The sequence below is a fragment of the Lissotriton helveticus genome, chromosome 2_1, assembly GCF_964261635.1.
Source record: "Lissotriton helveticus chromosome 2_1, aLisHel1.1, whole genome shotgun sequence".
Taxonomy (NCBI): domain Eukaryota; kingdom Metazoa; phylum Chordata; class Amphibia; order Caudata; family Salamandridae; genus Lissotriton; species Lissotriton helveticus.
In genome coordinates, this window is record NC_136059.1 from 1,514,197,823 (window position 1) to 1,514,215,054 (window position 17,232).

A 17,232-nucleotide genomic window follows, 5' to 3' on the forward strand; every position below is an offset into this window, starting at 1 on the left:
TGCTGCTGAAGACCCAGAGTGGGTAGTGGTGCGGGTCACAAAGGTTCATTATTTAAACTGGAAAAAAGGCACTGGTTACTAGTAAATCTGCTTCGATACATAGGAGCCTATTCACAAAGGCATTTAAGAGTATTTAAAGTACCACTCCTACAGTACTGCTTTACGTACTCTTACGTGCCTTTGTTAATTGGCCCTAAAACCACTAACCTGGGAAGAAACTGGGACCGTTCAAGGAATATTCATATGCAATTACTGCAAATGCAAAAGAACTGTACCATCTTTGCAAGAGATGTTTGATGAAAACCAGTAAAAAGACGTAAACAATTGAGTCAAATATTTTAGGTAATCCGCCACGGGAGCAGTTCACAAGATCATTGGAGTATGTCCGGTGAATAAAACATTTTGTTTTTGGCGGCTAGCGTTCATTATTCTCATCCACTCAAGTTTGACTTTTTCCTCATATTGTGCTCTGACCCGGAAACTAAAACCAACGATGCGAAACAGGGCGGAAGCTCTGCCAGGAAACGAGGTGTTGCCCACTCAGCTGTGTGAATGACTAGTGTACGTTGACTGAGCACTTGCCTGTTGGTATCTGAACATGCTCTACCGGTTTAACCGGCTCTGTGGATCTTACCAGGAATAGCATTTTTAAAGTTAGACGGACAACTTAATTGAAATGTCAAACTGAGCTTACCACTGTACACCATTGTTGGAGTAAGCTACCACACTGCAGTATTTGACTACCCATGTAAACGCTGTGTGTATGGAAACTCCAATTCATAAACTTGAGGTCACGTTCTCATCCTACTTTTTAATAGTAAGTAAAGTAAGTAAAGTTTTGTATTGCACAATTATTTAAAATCATTGCAATATGCAAGAATACAAAAAAACGGTAGTAAAAACATTCGAGATTGTTAAAAACTAAAACAGTGAATGGGTGGGAAGGGAAAGTAAAAAGGCAAGGAAAGTCAAAAATTGATTACTTACAGGGAATTGAATTCAGGCATTGCACGGAGGGAAAAGTCATGGAATTAATTTCGGTAATGAATTTGACAATTTTAATAGTAATGTGCACTGCCGCGTGAGTCCAGTAAAAGCACCTTCGGAATGTTAACTCGGTCCCTTTCAGCAACTTTCTATAGGCAGGGGCTGAGTGATATAACCCTTCTTCCTTGTGTTGGAGATCAGTCGGACTACTGAGTTTCAAATTGCATTCAGAGGAGTAAGACTTCCACGGGGAAGGCCCGGGCGAGGCCCAACCACAGTGTTCTTGGAAGGACGAGTGGTGTGCCGGAGTACGGAATTCCTGTTGCGTTGGGTTTTTGATATTTGGAATGGGCAGACTTGCCACTGAGTTTTGCTCACAATTGTCTAGGAGGACACTGTCATTTCCTCCTCATGTTAATGTTCTGCCAGGTCTTTTTGGGTGTCAGTCCCATCTCGGCTAGTGGTTATCCTAATGAGAGTTGTCCACATGGGTGTCACTCCCACTTACAGTATTCTCGCCACTAACCTTTACATTAGCAATCCGTGGTTGGGGTAAAGTTTATTTTGAGTCTACTCTAAGACTTTGCTGTTGTGTTCTGGCAATGTTACACTTACATTATGTTACATTTTCTATTTCAAACGCAACGTTATTCTCATATCTTATTTCATTATCAATTTGAAAATGGGCGACGATGATTGATATTTCTCGCCCGTTCAATTCTCCTTGCGATGTCTTAAATTCTTTTCATCCTCAGATTCTGGACTACGTTTGGTTGCGGTCTTCCATTGTCCACTGTTTTTCCCTCATTGAAGTGTTTCTCTTTCTTCCTTGTTTTGTTGGAGATCTTTCCCTCTCCACTCTGGGTGTATAGTGTGTGTTTAGTTTGCATCGTGCAATGTCTTTCTTCCTTTCATGCCTATTCTGGCCAGTGGGTGTATTTGGGGGTAGCTATTGGTGCGTTTATGTCCACCTGCATACTTGTAGTTTCTCATGCCTTATTTCCTTTTTCCCTCTTTTGTATTTATAGAATAGAGGGTAGATCTTATTTATTTGTGTATTTTTATCCATTTCTCTTCCTCTTCATTTCCTTCCACCTATCTCTTCGCTCTTTCCTACTTGTTCATTTCTATCATTTTTATTATTCTTTTGCATTTGTGTTCCTCTCATTTATCCCTTTTCCGGGTTCTTATTGTTATATCTTATTCAAGGTACAGGACTTTTGCTTCTGTTGTATGAGAAAGTTGATATGTAGTATCCTGTTTTTGATCTGCAATTTTCTCCACGTACTCAGCCAGTGTGAATGTGCTGCATGGAATGTTGGAGAGATGATGCGTATTGGAATGTTGGGTGCCTGTGAGGTGAAGTGACAGTTGAGAATGGGCTGAGCAGGATGCAACCTGCTCCTGGTGGGGATGCTTCACAAGAACTTATCTACTTGTAACTTCAATAAAACTTCATAAACTACATCCTACCTGCATGGACTCCATTACTACAGACACATTTGCTGTCAACGACACTAGCCAAGGATTTAACTGTATTAACCAGCTTAGGAGTTATCACCAGTATGTTTCTTTGCCATCTTTTCTTGTGCCTGGGTCTTATGCAAGCTGGGAGAGGAGCTAAAACAGTTTTGCAAATGTTTGCTTTGAACAGCTACTTTGGTTTTTTTTAGAACCTCTGTAAGCAATTGAGTCTCCTGATACAATGATATGTTTAGATAAAGTTGCATATCGTCCACATTTAAAATGCAGTACCTCTTGGTCCTCCGTTTATGGGTGAAAAGTGTGTAGTGTTTTGAGTCAGAATTGATCCTTGTGGTGCTCCATGCAGAGATACATGCTTCCTTATTACCAGGTTGGGTCAGCTTTTGAGTTCAGAGTGGAAACAGTTCAGCAGTAATTAATGATTATTGTGTCCAGAGATAGGGGTGATTTGAAGGCAAACTTTAATAATTGTGTGATTGTACAGTTATTCTGTAGGGCATGGCTGGCATGCTGTTCATGAGTGGTTCCTGACATCCAGTATTTTCTTTTGGAAGAATTTTATTAATTTTCCCATTTTTCATTTGACAATCCCTGAATCCCTGAATAACTTTAGATTAGACAGACATACTTTCATTGAAAATATTTAAGTTCCCTTTGACCAGGAGTTACAATATCAATTTGCATGTAGCAGATATCGTTACTTCAATGTAGCGAACATTTTCCAAAAGAAAGAAATTACAAAAACAATATAATTACATCCGCATCAATTCCTGGTCAGCCTTATCAGCATCAGTTTTTTTAATCACAGCCAACCTGTTTCGCTACTCGTGTCACTTTTTCAAGGCTGTCATAGATTAAAACATACAACATCATGTATGAAAATGATATATAGTACTAGGTCTGTAATCATCACGTCATAGTGCATCGAAATAATACATTACAAAAATATAATTGCAAATATGTACAAATCAACGTGTGTCGTTCCAAACTAAAGTTACTGCATTCTTGGATTCAGTTTAGGTGCCTCTATTTATTTTTTCCTTTGTTACTGCACATGTACTTAATCCTATACGTCATTACATGACCTTTACCATACACAAGACTCGACTGTGAACCGAAATGTGTTGGGCTGCTGTCTTTTGCACACCTTGCTTTGAAAGATTTTAAACTGCCTTGGTGTCTGGCTTTTCATGCACTGTTGCCAAAAATCAAACCAACAAAATGCAATGGGTAGCAGGATACCTCATCTTACTGATTGAGTGCCTCCCTATCAGTGCAGGAGCTGGAGGGCTTTTTTTAATGGTGCTCACCACTGGGTAATTAGGTCAGCGTTTCCTTAGGAAATTGATTTTGTTTTGCTTATACCTTTGGCACAGTTTGACTTCTCTTCGCAAAACATTCTAAAAAAATGTATATATGGAAAGTTTTGAGGCGATCCGTCAAGAGGGGTGTGGGGTCCCAAAATGCAAAATCTCCATGCATTTTCCATAGACTTATTTTGTAAGAATCACTACCACAAAAACTGCTGAACGGAATTTCACCAAACTTGGCCGGAAGCTAGATCTTTTATCAGAAAGGATGATTTTTGTGATTTGGTGTGAATCCTTTAAGTAGTTTTGAAGGTATTAAGCTCTAAAAATACTTGTATATCTGGAAGGGTTCAGGTCAAGGGACTCTAACGAGGGTCCCTTGAACCCAGTTTTAAAAAAATAGCCTTCTGATTGGACCAGGGGGCTTTCTTATACTCTTGGGCCAACTTGCACCTGCGTAGGCAAGCGCTCTGATTGGCTGCCAAAAACATGAAGAAAAATGTTACCAGCAGCCATTACAGGACTCGGTCTTAATCCTCTGTACTGAAGTTGAAAAGTAAAAAAATATATAAGTGGGTAGGGAAGGGATTCCCTGCCCTCATTGGCCCTGTAGGGGGATCCAGATAGACTCCCCTTGGGGCCAAAATGAAAGCAAATGGCCCGATTTTGTCACAATCCAATTGGATTGTGGCAAACAAAGTAGGAAAATGGTGGTGTGAAGCTCACCTTCCCGAGTCCATTTTGGACCCCTGGGACCACATCCCCTTTGGTTGGGTACCTTAACTGAGGGGGGCATATAACTACCCTCCCAGAGACAATTGCAGCCTTTGTGACCACATCCTCAGGAGCTACTAAAATAAAGGGAGGGAGGCGCTCAACTCCCTGCCAGAGCCTTAAAGCTCGTGGACCCCATCCTGTGGGGCTGAATACTACAAAAAAGGGGGGAGGAGGTGGACCATGCAGCACCCCTACCTGAGCCTTAAAAGGCCCTAAGGGCCCCATCCCCCTGGGCTGTCAATTTGAAACTGGAGGGGGCTGTATGGTCCCCCTCCTTGAACCTTAAAAAGCTTGGGGGACCACATCCCCGGGGCCGGATAAATTACTCTGTCCCAGGAGCCCACCCATGGGAAAGTTTCCTTACCCGCATGAGTGCAGGCAGGGAAACATATGTTTGCTCCTGCCCATCAGGAGCATTTTTAAATCTCCCACTGAGAGGTAGCAAGCATGCCTTCCCTGCCTGAAGCAGTGTGGGCAGGTAAGGCATGTCTACTCCCAGATAGTGGGAAGATTTGAAAATGCTCCCACCGGGTAGGGGCATTACTCCAGTCCAGAGGAAGTATGCAAAGACAGCTGCTTCCTACAGGCGGGATCAATGCTGGCTCCCGCATCATGAGGGGACTGAAAGGACCTTGGTGCTCCCCGCTAACCCCAACGGGTGGTTTGTGGGTACCCCAGGTGGGCACTAGGGCACCCACCTTAGTTGCTAGGGTTCCTGGGACCAAAGAAAGCTCAGGGGGGGAGGTCCACAAAGACCCCTTCCTTTAATAATTCCAGCAGGATGGGGAACTTAGAGCCTATTAAGACTCAGGGAGGGAGCCATGTGGGCCCCGTACCCCTTAATACTAGAGTTCGCTTGGGGAGGGGCGGGCACATCCCCTACTGTATAGTTAATTTTTTGGCCTCTGGACCCCACGGCCCATTTGGGCAAAGGAAGGGGGCCCATATGCCTGGAGTCCTCGGGCCTAATAAGGCACTGTGGGGCTGGGAGCCACCTGCCCCCTCCCTTAAATAATTGTTTTTGGCCACAAGGAAAGGAATCCCCGGGGCTTCGTAAGGACTGGGAAGGGATACCAGGTGCCCCTTTCCCTATAAAATAATGTACGGTTCCCAGAACCGATTTGGTCTCGGAGAGAACTCCACACACACCTTTCTCTAAAAAGGTTTGGCCCTGGGGAACGGGATTCCCAGGGCCTGCTAAGGCTTTTGGGGGATGGGGGGTGGTCAATACATCCTTCCCTATTGAGACTTTGGGTCCAGGGATGGAGTTACAGAGGCCCATTTGTGCTCTGGGAGGGGAGAACCCCCTCCCCTAATATAACTATTTGTCCCTGTGGCATGTGGACTGTAGGGCCTTTTAAGGCTCAGGGAGGTGGGGCCCCTCCTCTATAATTGGTGTGTGGCCCCGGTGGATGTAATCCCCAGGGCCCATTTGGCCTCAGGGTGAAGGGCAGTGTATCCCCCCTCCCCAAATATAATTGTTTTTGGGCCCTGGGTTGGGCTCCCCATGGCCAATAGTTTGGGGCGTGCACAACCTTTATTCCTCAGGAGGTACCTAGCTACATGCGGGGGTTGGATGCAGGACCAGGCCGCAGGGCCAAAGGTGCATGGCTTGGGTTGGCTTGGCTGTCCAAGGGGTCGTTTGATTGCCTGCAATAGGTTGGCCTTGGTTGTGCCTGGCGGGGGGCAGGTTTATGTATGGTAACATATTTCATTGTTAAAAAGAAATCCTAGAAATTAACTGAAAAAAAACAATGGTTAAAGTGATCTTCTAGTTGGGTGAAAAATGTAGTGCCAACCTAATGTTTTTACTTCTAAAGCACAGAAATTCACCAGTTATTAGCACAGCTAGCTAGAACACCGCTCCCGCTATGCACTGCTTATAACCTCACATATTACATATTTCCGGACATGTTATGACATTTATGACATCACTGAAGACCTCGCAAAACACATCATTGATGACCTAATCCAAGCTACTTTTGTACCCAATATAAAAGAGTATGACAGGGGTATGAAAGTAAGTACCAAATTGCTCAGATCAATATAAAAAATCATTAATGCCATCACATATACAACCACCTTAGGTGAAACAAGCTTTTTATGGGCAACATTAAGCCTATACCATACACTTCGGGGCTAACCAAGCTCATGGTGACAACCACCGATAAATGGGTAACCCCTACTGCACATGTTCAAGCTGTATACACTGTTCAGAGACCACCAACTTACTCCAGACACAAGTCCTGTTAAATAAGTAATACCCTACTATGAACACCCTTTATCAAACCCTTCACAGTTAGTGAATCTCTCATGAGAAATGAAGCGAGCAGGAGTACAAAAGTGGGTACCATAAACGGTGTGTATCCAGTCACACATCAACTCTTCATACTCCCGCATTGATTACATGTTCATCTTCCAATCTCTTTCCATCTCTGGCCTCCACTGACATAGCCGATATATCCTTTTCTGATCAGGCACATGTTGATCTCATGTGGCACATAGACCCCCGCACACCATTGGAAACCTGCACCTTGACGCCTGCACCCACAAACATTGCGAGACCCCTCAAATTAGGCTGACCTCCTAGAAGCCATACATAACTACTTCATACACAATCCACCGCAGATGTCCCAGCACACACTTGGTGAGATACTTTCAAAGCCATGATTTGGGGAACAATCACTGGTATAGAGCAGAGCAGAGCAGGGCAGTGTGAGGGAGATGGGACTGGTGGAAAACTCCCTGACCGCTGAGAAGAGTTAGATGCCCTTGATAAACGGAAACCCCCCACTCCTTAAGCAGAAGCAGGCAATGAGTAGAGGGCAGCTGAAACTTCACAGAATCAGCTGCTCAGAACTCAGACTCCTGATCGGGCAGGGTTTTTCTTTTTCTTTCTTTTTTCTTTTTTGATGAGTGATAAAGTAGGCACCTTCTCACCAGCAAACTGTGAGCCCATCGGGGCAGGGCCCACATCCCCTGGATTAGGCTGAGCACTGACATTTGGGAAACTACAGAGCAGGGTAAACGTAAGGCCTTCTATAACCACTATCAAACTGTTTACACAGAGGACAAGAGACTCCACACGTGTACCACATTTCCTATGCCAATGTGATTGGGACCCAATTACAGCCCATGAGTTTTTTTTTTTTTTTTAGAAGGCTAACATAGACTAGGCAGAAATGCGCAAGGCAATTATGGCTATGCCAGCTAGTAGAACCCCAGGGCCAGACAGCATGCTGTTTGAATTCTTACCCACCCTGCAGTAACACGCCGCTCTAAAACTCCTTCACCACTACCACTGCCCTTAATCCCAACCATGCAGGATGCAGAGATATCTTTAATCCCCAAGCCAGGTAAAGATCCGTCAGGAAGCACATGCTATCGCTCTCTTAAATGCAGATTCATAAACTTTTACAAAATATTGCCAATATGCTTAGACCATTTGCTTCAAGGCTTCATAGGACTGAATCAGGTAGGGTTCATCTGCAACCGACAATGGATTGACGGTCTATGCTGCCTGGTTCACCGATTGAAAAAGCCCAGAGATGTGAGATCCCAGCCCTGCTCCGCTCCTTCGCAGAGTGTGTTTGACATAGTGACCTGGACCTTCATGATGGAGATCCTCTGGAAACTGCAGTTCCCAAGTAGCTTTTGGGAAAACAATTCTGGCGGCCTATACTGCCCCCTCTGCATTGCTCAGGCTTAATGGGCGACGCTCGGCCCCCATCATCCTTACTTGGGAAACAAGGCAGGTTTGCCCATTATCGCCCGTTTTTGTGCTGGTATTTGAGCCACTGGCTATTAGAATCCGACAGGAATAGAATATCACAGGCATTCCTTTTGCTGGCCAAGCACTTAAGATGTGTATCCCTCAATGCTCTCCCGTCTGTGTCTTGCCCCCACCAACCCCGATGGTCCCCCCTCTAGGCCCGGCCCAGCATCTTCCCACCTACTTCCATGTAAGGGGTGTGCTCATGAAGTGATGTTGCGAATCCTTTTCCAATGGAAGCAAACTGGGGGAAGTCCGAATTTGTCAATTGGTTTATATCATTTTTATCATTGTTTCTACTTGCATAACTTGTTGCAACAAAAGCATGTGCGATGTTATAGTGAAAATGAATTATAATTTTTTTTTTTTTTTTTTTTAAATAGGGTGGTCAATAGGAATTTAATTTCTTAAGTATGGTATTTGATCGACCTATGTCGCGTGTCATGTAGTTAGCAAGTGATGCACAGGTTTATTAGGTCACATAAACGATGGGGGCAAAGATAAAAGGGGGAATTAACATATTTTTGATCAACTAATAACTTTGGCACCACTTGATGGATCTGCATAAAATTTAGCAGGAGCTTAACATTTTTTACCTTATTTTACTGCTTTCACTTTCGTGCTGCTCCAATAGCTGAGCTAAGAGAGGAGGGCAAAGAGTCATTTTGGGAATAACACTGTCACTGTGTGAGTCAGAACACAATTTGGCAGAAGCTTGGAAGGTTTGCATTTTTTTAATTGGTATGTCAAGTTCTGTGCCACTGCTAGGAGGCAGGGGCATTACAATTTTTACCTACTTATAACTTTAGCCCTACTTAATGAATCTGATGGGCTTCTAGCTACAGATTCCTTAACTTTGAATTTCACAGGCAGCAGGCTGGATCCAGAAAAATTTGCTTAGCAATACCCCTTGCGCGCAGCATCGGTTAGCTCCATTCGGCTCCACGTGACGGTGGCATCTGTTACGTTGTGGTGCTTATATAGGCGCCACCCAGGCTGGCAGACGTCGGTTCATTTCTTTCTGCGCCAGTTAAGCACTGATCCGGGAAGAGCAACCCTCTGCCACTTTTTGGCAGATATTTCTTTTTTTTACGAATTCTGAATTTTGTATCCACTGTGTGTGAGGGATGTCTTTGAGGAAGACTAGTTTCAAGCCGTGCAGTTCTTGCCACCGCATGTCTGTTACCGATCCCCCACCTCATCTGTCTCGAGCGCAACCACGATTTTAAGTCTTGTTGGGACTGCAGGGACATGTCTCTGAAGGCCTTGAGGGAGCAAGCGATGAAGGTCCTTGCAGCCCGGCAGTCAACATCATCAAATGAGGTTCTGCAGAGGTCCCGATCGAAGAAGAGGTGGTCACGGGACTGCTCCCAGAGCCCCAAGTCCTCTTCATCCCATTCAAGGTCCTTGGGACACTCTGGGAAGAGGCGCAAGTAGTCCAAACGTACTCCATCTTCACCTTGGCTGACGTCTGTCATCAAGAGAGGTAAGGAGCACCGACTCTATAGGCACGGTTCTGCAGTACCGGAGGCAGAGTAGACTTCGCGCCTCCCACCCTTTCCGGGAACTGGAGCGACTCCCGCTCAAAATAATTTTACGAGGCCCTGCACTGCATATTTGAGTGGAATGACCCCACTGGTTATCCCTCTGGCCTCGCAGATTCAGAAAGGGACCAATTGGGTTCAACGCAGTGTGCTCCGGCGGGGCCTCAAGGATCCGATCCTGGATCTGGGTCAACACCAGTCGTGCCATCGCGACCTTCTCCGGCATTGGACCCGAAGTTGGTACCTGCATCGCCGCCGGTGCCCATTGGTGGCACCTGTCCCATCCTTATCCCAGATGACATTCAGGTGCCGATTGAACCCAGAGGTTCTATGTTGTCGCCTGAGCACTTTGAGGATGTGCTAAACTCAGGTGAGTAATAGGAAGGGTCTGTGGACCCTCTAGAACACCAGGATATGTCTGAGGAGAACTTTGACTGCTAAGGGGAACTTGGGGAGGCCAGTGGACGGGACACCTCCCCAGATACTGGCATGCTCTCTCCGTCAACGGTGGCTACGGAGGAGCGGGCATCCGATGCCATGGTGGTAAAGAGGGCAGCTGAGGTCCTTGGACTAGAGCTGCTCTCAGTGCAGGTCAGGACTAATCTGACCGAGGTACTTCAACCAGAGGCTGCCACTTCCAAACCCCTTTTTCCTTTTAATGAAGCACTTATGGACGTCCTGGGCATGTTGTCCAAGCCTAGCACATGGGCTCCTGTGAATAGGACGAATGCACGCTGGCATCGCCCAGTTCCGGGTGACCCCAATTCCCTCAACCACTACTCTACCCCAAAAAGTTTGGTGGTGTAGGCCTCTACGTTCCAGGGCACGTTCTCTTCTGCCCCTATGGATAGAGAATCCAAGAGGTTGGATTCATTTGGAAAGAAATTGTTTCCTTCCTCCAGCCTAGCATTGTGGTCGGTGAATACTGCATGTTAGAATTGGGGGTCTGTAGTTGGCACCGGTAGGTACTTGTGACAAATAGGGACCCTCTCCTCTAGTCAGAGTAAGGGGGATTTAACTCCTAAAATAACCCCTGCTCACCCTCTAGGTAGCGTGGCGCAAGCAGTCAAGGCTTATTTAAGAGGCGGTTTAAGTTAAGCATTTATGACCACATACAGTAACCCAGTGACACCACTACAAATGGACAGGACACAAGGTTTTATATCAATACTGAGTTGTACTTTATATAGAGTTACCACAAGACCAATAAACGACAAAGAATCCACAGTACTATTAGCTTTCAAGAGTTCTTGTTAAAAAGTCTTAAATCAAAGTTCTGGGCGAGTCAGTAGCCCGGACGGGCTACAGCGTTGTTAAAAATAACAGTCTAGCAAATCTAGCCGACCGCATCGGTACAGGCCCACTCAAATGGTCGACAGACTCAGTCACAGTACCTTTTTACTTGGGGCGTCCGGCATGGATGTGCGAGCCGGTTCCGATGATCGTCGCCTTGCAGAAAGGAAGCGTTGCAGGACGTCTTGTCCCTCGATGCGGTACAGGCAGCGGCCCGTTGACCGAGTCGGTGGATCCAAGGCTTGTGTTGCAGGGCAAGACGGTGATTTGATGCGGCGCTTGCAGCTTGCGGTGCAGCGAACGAGCCGGAGTTCGGGAGCTGGCGTCGATCAGTTCGGACAGCAGTGCGAGTCGGGCGGTGCGTCGCAAAGCGTGCGAGGCGGTGCCCAACTCCGGTGCGGTCACAGGACTCTAAGTCAGCAGCAGTGACTCCGTCGGTCAGACCAGTTTGATTCGGTGTAGTGAGGCGTTGCACGTCGTGGTGTCGTTCCAGTTGTGGTGCAGGCTATGGCCCGGTGACGGCGTCAGGACGGAGTCGGTGAGCGCAGAGCTTGCGTTGTTTGAGGCGGACGTTGCTTGATGCGGTGCCTACAGGACACCGGGCCGGTCGTGAGTCGGTCACAGCTACCTGCCTCTGTAGCCACTTGTTTCCAGCAGCAATTCACAAAGGCTGGTGAAGTCCACTGGTCCTGGGACTTCGGTCAGGGGGCAAGCTCTCTCCCAAGCCCTTGGAGATCTTTGAACAAGTTGAAAGAAAAGTCCACAAAGTTCTTTCTCCACTATTTGGCAGTCAGGCAACCACTGCAGGCCAATCCCCCATGCAGCACTTCAGCTTGGGAATAGTCTCTCCTCAGGTTCTTCAGGTTCCTTCTCCTCAGCAGAGGTTTCGTCTTGTAAGTCCAGAAGTGATCTAATCTCATAGGATCAGGGTCCCAATACTTATACCCCAAAATCCTTTGTTCTATGAGGGGAGGGGGGCCTGTGCTCAGTTCAAGCCATTTCTGAAGCACTCTGTTTACCAGACTTCTCCGTCCTTTCACCACGCAGGGCAGGCACATCAGACGCTCCACAGGAGGTGGAGCCAGCATTGTGGAAGGCAAGTACAGTCCAGGAGCACTTTGTTGACAGTCTTCCTTCTCTTTCAGTGTGCAGGGCAGAGACATCAGACACACCACGGGGGTGGGGGGGTGGAGCCAGCATTGTAGAGGGAAGACCCAGCCCTATTCAGGTCCCAGGTGCAACTCCTCCCTCCCATCTAGATGCAGATCTCCCTATTCACCACAGTGCAGCCCCAGCCTGTCTCCTGGAATTCCCCAGCCCTGTCACACACAAACACAGACAAGGAATACACAACCTCGCAGAGGCAGGCTCAAATGGTTAGGCAAGTAAAAATACCCACTTTCTAAAAGTGGTATTTGCAAACACAGAATATTAAAATAAACTTCACTAAAAGATGTATTTTATTATTCTGAGTCCAGGCATACTAAACTCTAATGTATACTATGTTCTCTGAGTCTGCTAGGATTATAAAATGTAATAATTCTAACAGCCCATTCTGGCCTATGGAAAACAGGTAGCCTTGCAATAGTGAAAAACGAAAATGGCTGCTGTTCACTATTCGGACATGCCACACACATCCGGGCTTGTCCTACCTTATACTTACAATGCACCCTGCCCTTGGGCCTAACATAGGGGTGACTAATATGGGGTTCTGCTTTGGGAACTCTCAAGGGTTACCTTTCTGCTCTCTGCTTTTTTGCGGCTGCCAGACCAACCCTCTCGTCAAAGTGCCCAGTGTACATAGATTTCACCTATGCCCTTTGTTATGCCACAGTGGGACCTTAATTTGGTCCTCACATATCTGATGTGTGCTCACGATGAGGCGTTACACAATTGTTCCCTCAGGCTGTTGACCATAAAAACTGCCTTCTTGGTGGCGATTACTTCGGCCTGGAGGGGGAGCAAATTGCAGGTGTTATCTTGCTCGCCTTCTTCTCCTATGTCCTAACCCGGCGAAGTGGTGCTTCACACCAGGGCATCCTTTTTACCAAAAGTTGTGACCCCTTTTCATCAGTCAATCCATCACGTTGCCCACCTTCTTTGCTCCCCCGCATCCCTCCAAGGAAGAGTAGGGTCTCCACCGACTGGAACCAAAAAGAGCATTGTTGTTCTACCTTGACCACACTAAAGAATTCCAGGTGGACAACCAACTCTTTCTGGGGTACGTGGAAGCGAAAAAGGGAAGGGCGGTGCAGAAAAGGACCATTTCTCACTGGGTCATTTTCTGCATTAAGATCTGTTCTTCTCTGGCAAGAGAGCAGCCACCTGGTGGATTAAGTGCCAAATCCACAAGGGGAAAGGTTGAGACTACAGCCTTGGCTCAGTGTGTCCCAGTCCAATACATCTGTCAGGCAGCAACGTGGGCATCTTTGCACACGTTTGCAAAACACTACTGCCTGGAATTTCTGGTCAGCAGGGATGGGCACTTAGCTCGCTCTTGCAGGACTTCCTAGTATAGGATATTGGTCCCAGGACTTCCTAGTATAGGATATTGGTCCACAGCCCACCGCCGGGATGGTATGCTTGAGTATCTAATTCAAAGGAAAGGAATCTTCAGCTAGAAGTCTCTATCAGATGAACAAGTTACCTTCCGTAATTCATTATCTGGTAGGGACTCTATCTGCAGATTCCTTACAGTCCCACCCATGCCTCCCCGCTTTGTGGACTAATATTGTTGGGCTAGAGTTACTTCCCTTTTCAGGGCTCTAGTTTTGCACACAACTATGTCAGTTACTTTGTTGCTCTGTGCTTCTGGCGTGGAAAAAATGAAAAGTACTGACATCCACGCGCATGGGTGGCGCCTATGTAGGCACCGCAACATCATAACCGACGCTGCCAACGACGTCGTGCAGAGTCGAATGGAACCACCAGATGCCCCGCTCAAGGGGTATTGCTCAGAAGAGTTTCCGGATCCAGCATGACATCTGGTAAATTCAAAGGTAAGGAATCTGCCGCTTGATAGTCTCTACCAGATAATGTGTTACAGAAGGTAAGTAACTTGTTCATCTGCATCCAGCATGGCAGGCAGTTGGCAAGATACTCGCGATATAGGTATTTCAGTTCTTATGCAGATTCAAAAGGAGAAAATTATAGAAGTTGGAACGGCTTAAAACAATTTTGATTTACTATTACATTTTTCACTAATCGATCTGCACAAATAATTTTATTTAGCATATTTACCTATTCTTGATTTACTAGATGACATGCATGTCCATCAAGGGTGGAGAGAAGTTTTGTCGGTTGTACTGTTGGTTATATCGAGTTTTGAGCAGATAAGACGGGGCAAAGATTAAAGGATAGGTAATTAGTTTCATTCGCTAATAACTTTAGTGCTGGTTAATCTGCATGAAATGTTTCATCTAGCAGATTAAGCCCAGTCCAAGGGCGGACAAGTCGTGAACCCAACCATTGCTGCACACAGCCGAAGGAATTTGGGCGCAGGGCCTGGCCAAAGGCTAAGCACAGCGCAGAGTTTGGTACAACAGGCATGCACAGCAGGGGTCTGGGCAGCCAAGTCCGGTTGGGAGCAGGGCCTTGCTGTGAGCCCTTCTGCGCACAGCTAAAGACAATTGCGCCACCAGTTGTGCTAAAAATGCCAAATTGGCAAAGATACTGAAACTATCAAGCTAACAATGTGGCACCATGGTGGGTGGTGCAAGTTAAGGCATGTGGGGTTGTGGAAAAACAGCCCAAATTACAACCGATGCCCAGGCTGCTGGCACAAGACGCCTCTTAGTTCCCATCTTGAACAGTTACCAAATAAAGAGACGGGCGCTGGAAGCGAGAGTGCAAGAACAGATTTTTATTTCTCATGAGGAGAGCCTGTCATTTCGGACACGCGCACAATGTCTTCAAGAGGTGCTCTAACAAGTTTCTCTGAGGCTCCGTCTTTTATACACAGGTTTATGATGCACAAACTTTCCTTATTGCAATAAAGACACTTTGAAGTACGGAAAGGCATCCCCGGAATTCCCGGTCCAAGCCCGTTCCCACACACATCTACAGTAGAGTTCCCACCCCAATCTCAGCATGTGGTGGTTGTCGCGCAGCTGGACATTCCGCTGGGAACGGGAAAGTGGGTGATCGGTCGGATCTGGAGGTGTGAGGGTATTGATTAACCACCGCTCCTTTGATGTGAGGCGAGGTCCTACTGTAGGGGGCAATAAACTGCATCTGCCGGGCTAGGTGATGGCCTGGGATGAGGCTGGACAATCGGGCAGGGAGGAAGGGGTCATCAAAGGAGAGGTATTCGTGAAAGGAAGGGAGGTGTTGGTCAGGCGCGGGGTGTGATTCCCAGGGGCAGAGTCGCACAGAAGGAGAGGTCTTATGACCCGTGCATGAGAGAGCGGGGGCAGTCTTGGGCGCGGGGGAATGCTTGCGAGGCTGGGGAGTGAGGGGGAGAGACGCGCAGGCTATTGGCAATGGACAGAGAGGTCATGACACCCAAAATGGCTGCCACCTACGCTCGTGATGGGGCCTAAAAGGGACAAGATGGCGTGGCCACTGCTTCGTGATTTTCGCTTTACTTTCAACAGTGGCTGTGGTGAACACAAATGAACGCCGCTTATGTACATATACATTGTCATTTTCCACAAGGTGTACATTTGTAACCTTAACTGCTGCATTTCAGTGGTTTGACAAGTTTGAGCAGTATCATAACTCACACTTCAACTAAGGTTTTTCCAGTGAAGAAAACATGTATATGCGAGTATACCGTAATGAAAATGTATTCTCATAAAACAATTGCAGTGAAGGCCTTTTGAAAATTATGCAAAGATCTGTTTCAATACAATTGAGCATTGTTCCTATTTTATCTTACCACAGGAGCTGGCAACCCCTCTGCAATCAAAATGAATTTCTGTCAAAACTGTGATGTCCGAAATGGAGTTAAGGTCATATACTGTCATGAAATTAAAGTTTTGTACAACTGATTTTCTGTATTCATCCTTTTTTTATAGAAAGGTAATGCCTTGGTGAAATTTTAGAGTTTAGACTATTAACCCTCCGTTGCCAATCTTAAATGTGTTATCAAATTATGGTAGCATTCAAATCATTTCAGTACTTGTACGTCTGATATATGGGTTCCAAGTGTTGCTTTGTAAACTAGTTGTTAACTTATATCAAAAAGAGGTAGTGGGAAGTTTAATTGAGCATACTGCGCTTCTCCACTGTTAAACCATCCAAAAAGTTAGGTAACTCACTGTAGCCCTTTATGCTCTCTCCCTTCTTGCAGCCGGAAAAACATTTGTTTTCTTTTTTGGTAAAAGGACTCTCACTAGGTTTTTCCAGTGGCCTGCTTCATAGTCCTCACCCACATACGTTCATGTTTCTGGGTGGGTTCAACTTTGCTAGCTCTTTAGTGAGTTTGTGTAGGGATCAAAATTAAAATTGTCTAAAGGAATCTTAAACTCTTTCAAAATGTATTCTAAAGATCCTTTGGCAAGGTTAAAAGTAAAGGGGTGATGTCCGAGTCTGCAATGTACTCATACACCACTCATGGTTTGCTTTTATGGTCATGAGGCTTTCTTCAGGCTTGTTATTTGGAAGATCCCTAAAATGTCTCCTATTTCATGTTAGTTATAATCCCGCAGTGCTCTATAGTTTGTGCTCATTCAACCCCATTCACTCGCATTTGATAAAACATGCTATTAATACGAACCACACTGAGGACTTTCCTCAGCCATGTATAAATGAGTTAATTTTTGAAGGCCCCACAGGGCATTAGAGGTGGGCAGCCCTTGTAGTCACACATTTGGAAAGATACCCGCCCACACAAGACCAACTTCACTCCTCTATAAAACCTGAGAAATAGCATCTATATGGTTTGTAGGTGAGATCTCTCTAATTTAATGAATAATCATGGTTAGAATTTATGGCAAAGGTTTGCATGTTTTTTTGATTAGCCTACGTACAGATTGGGAGGGAATTCTCAAATACCAATTACTTTGAAAGCATCAACCTTTCTTTATAAGTGAGCCTGTTGGGAAACCCATCCCTTTGTGGA

General features: G+C 46.0%; 1 protein-coding gene across 1 annotated transcript in view; it reads left to right on the forward strand.

The window, feature by feature from the left end:
- LOC144820278 (uncharacterized) overlaps nt 1–16,159 on the forward strand; it is a 988,894-nt gene extending 972,735 nt beyond the window's left edge. The window contains exon 35 of the mRNA XM_078677866.1: nt 16,053–16,159. Within this exon, the coding sequence (XP_078533992.1) occupies nt 16,053–16,082 (30 nt within the window). The 3' untranslated portion in view covers nt 16,083–16,159. The remainder of the gene's footprint in view (nt 1–16,052) is intronic.
- Nucleotides 16,160–17,232: the final 1,073 nt, after the last annotated feature.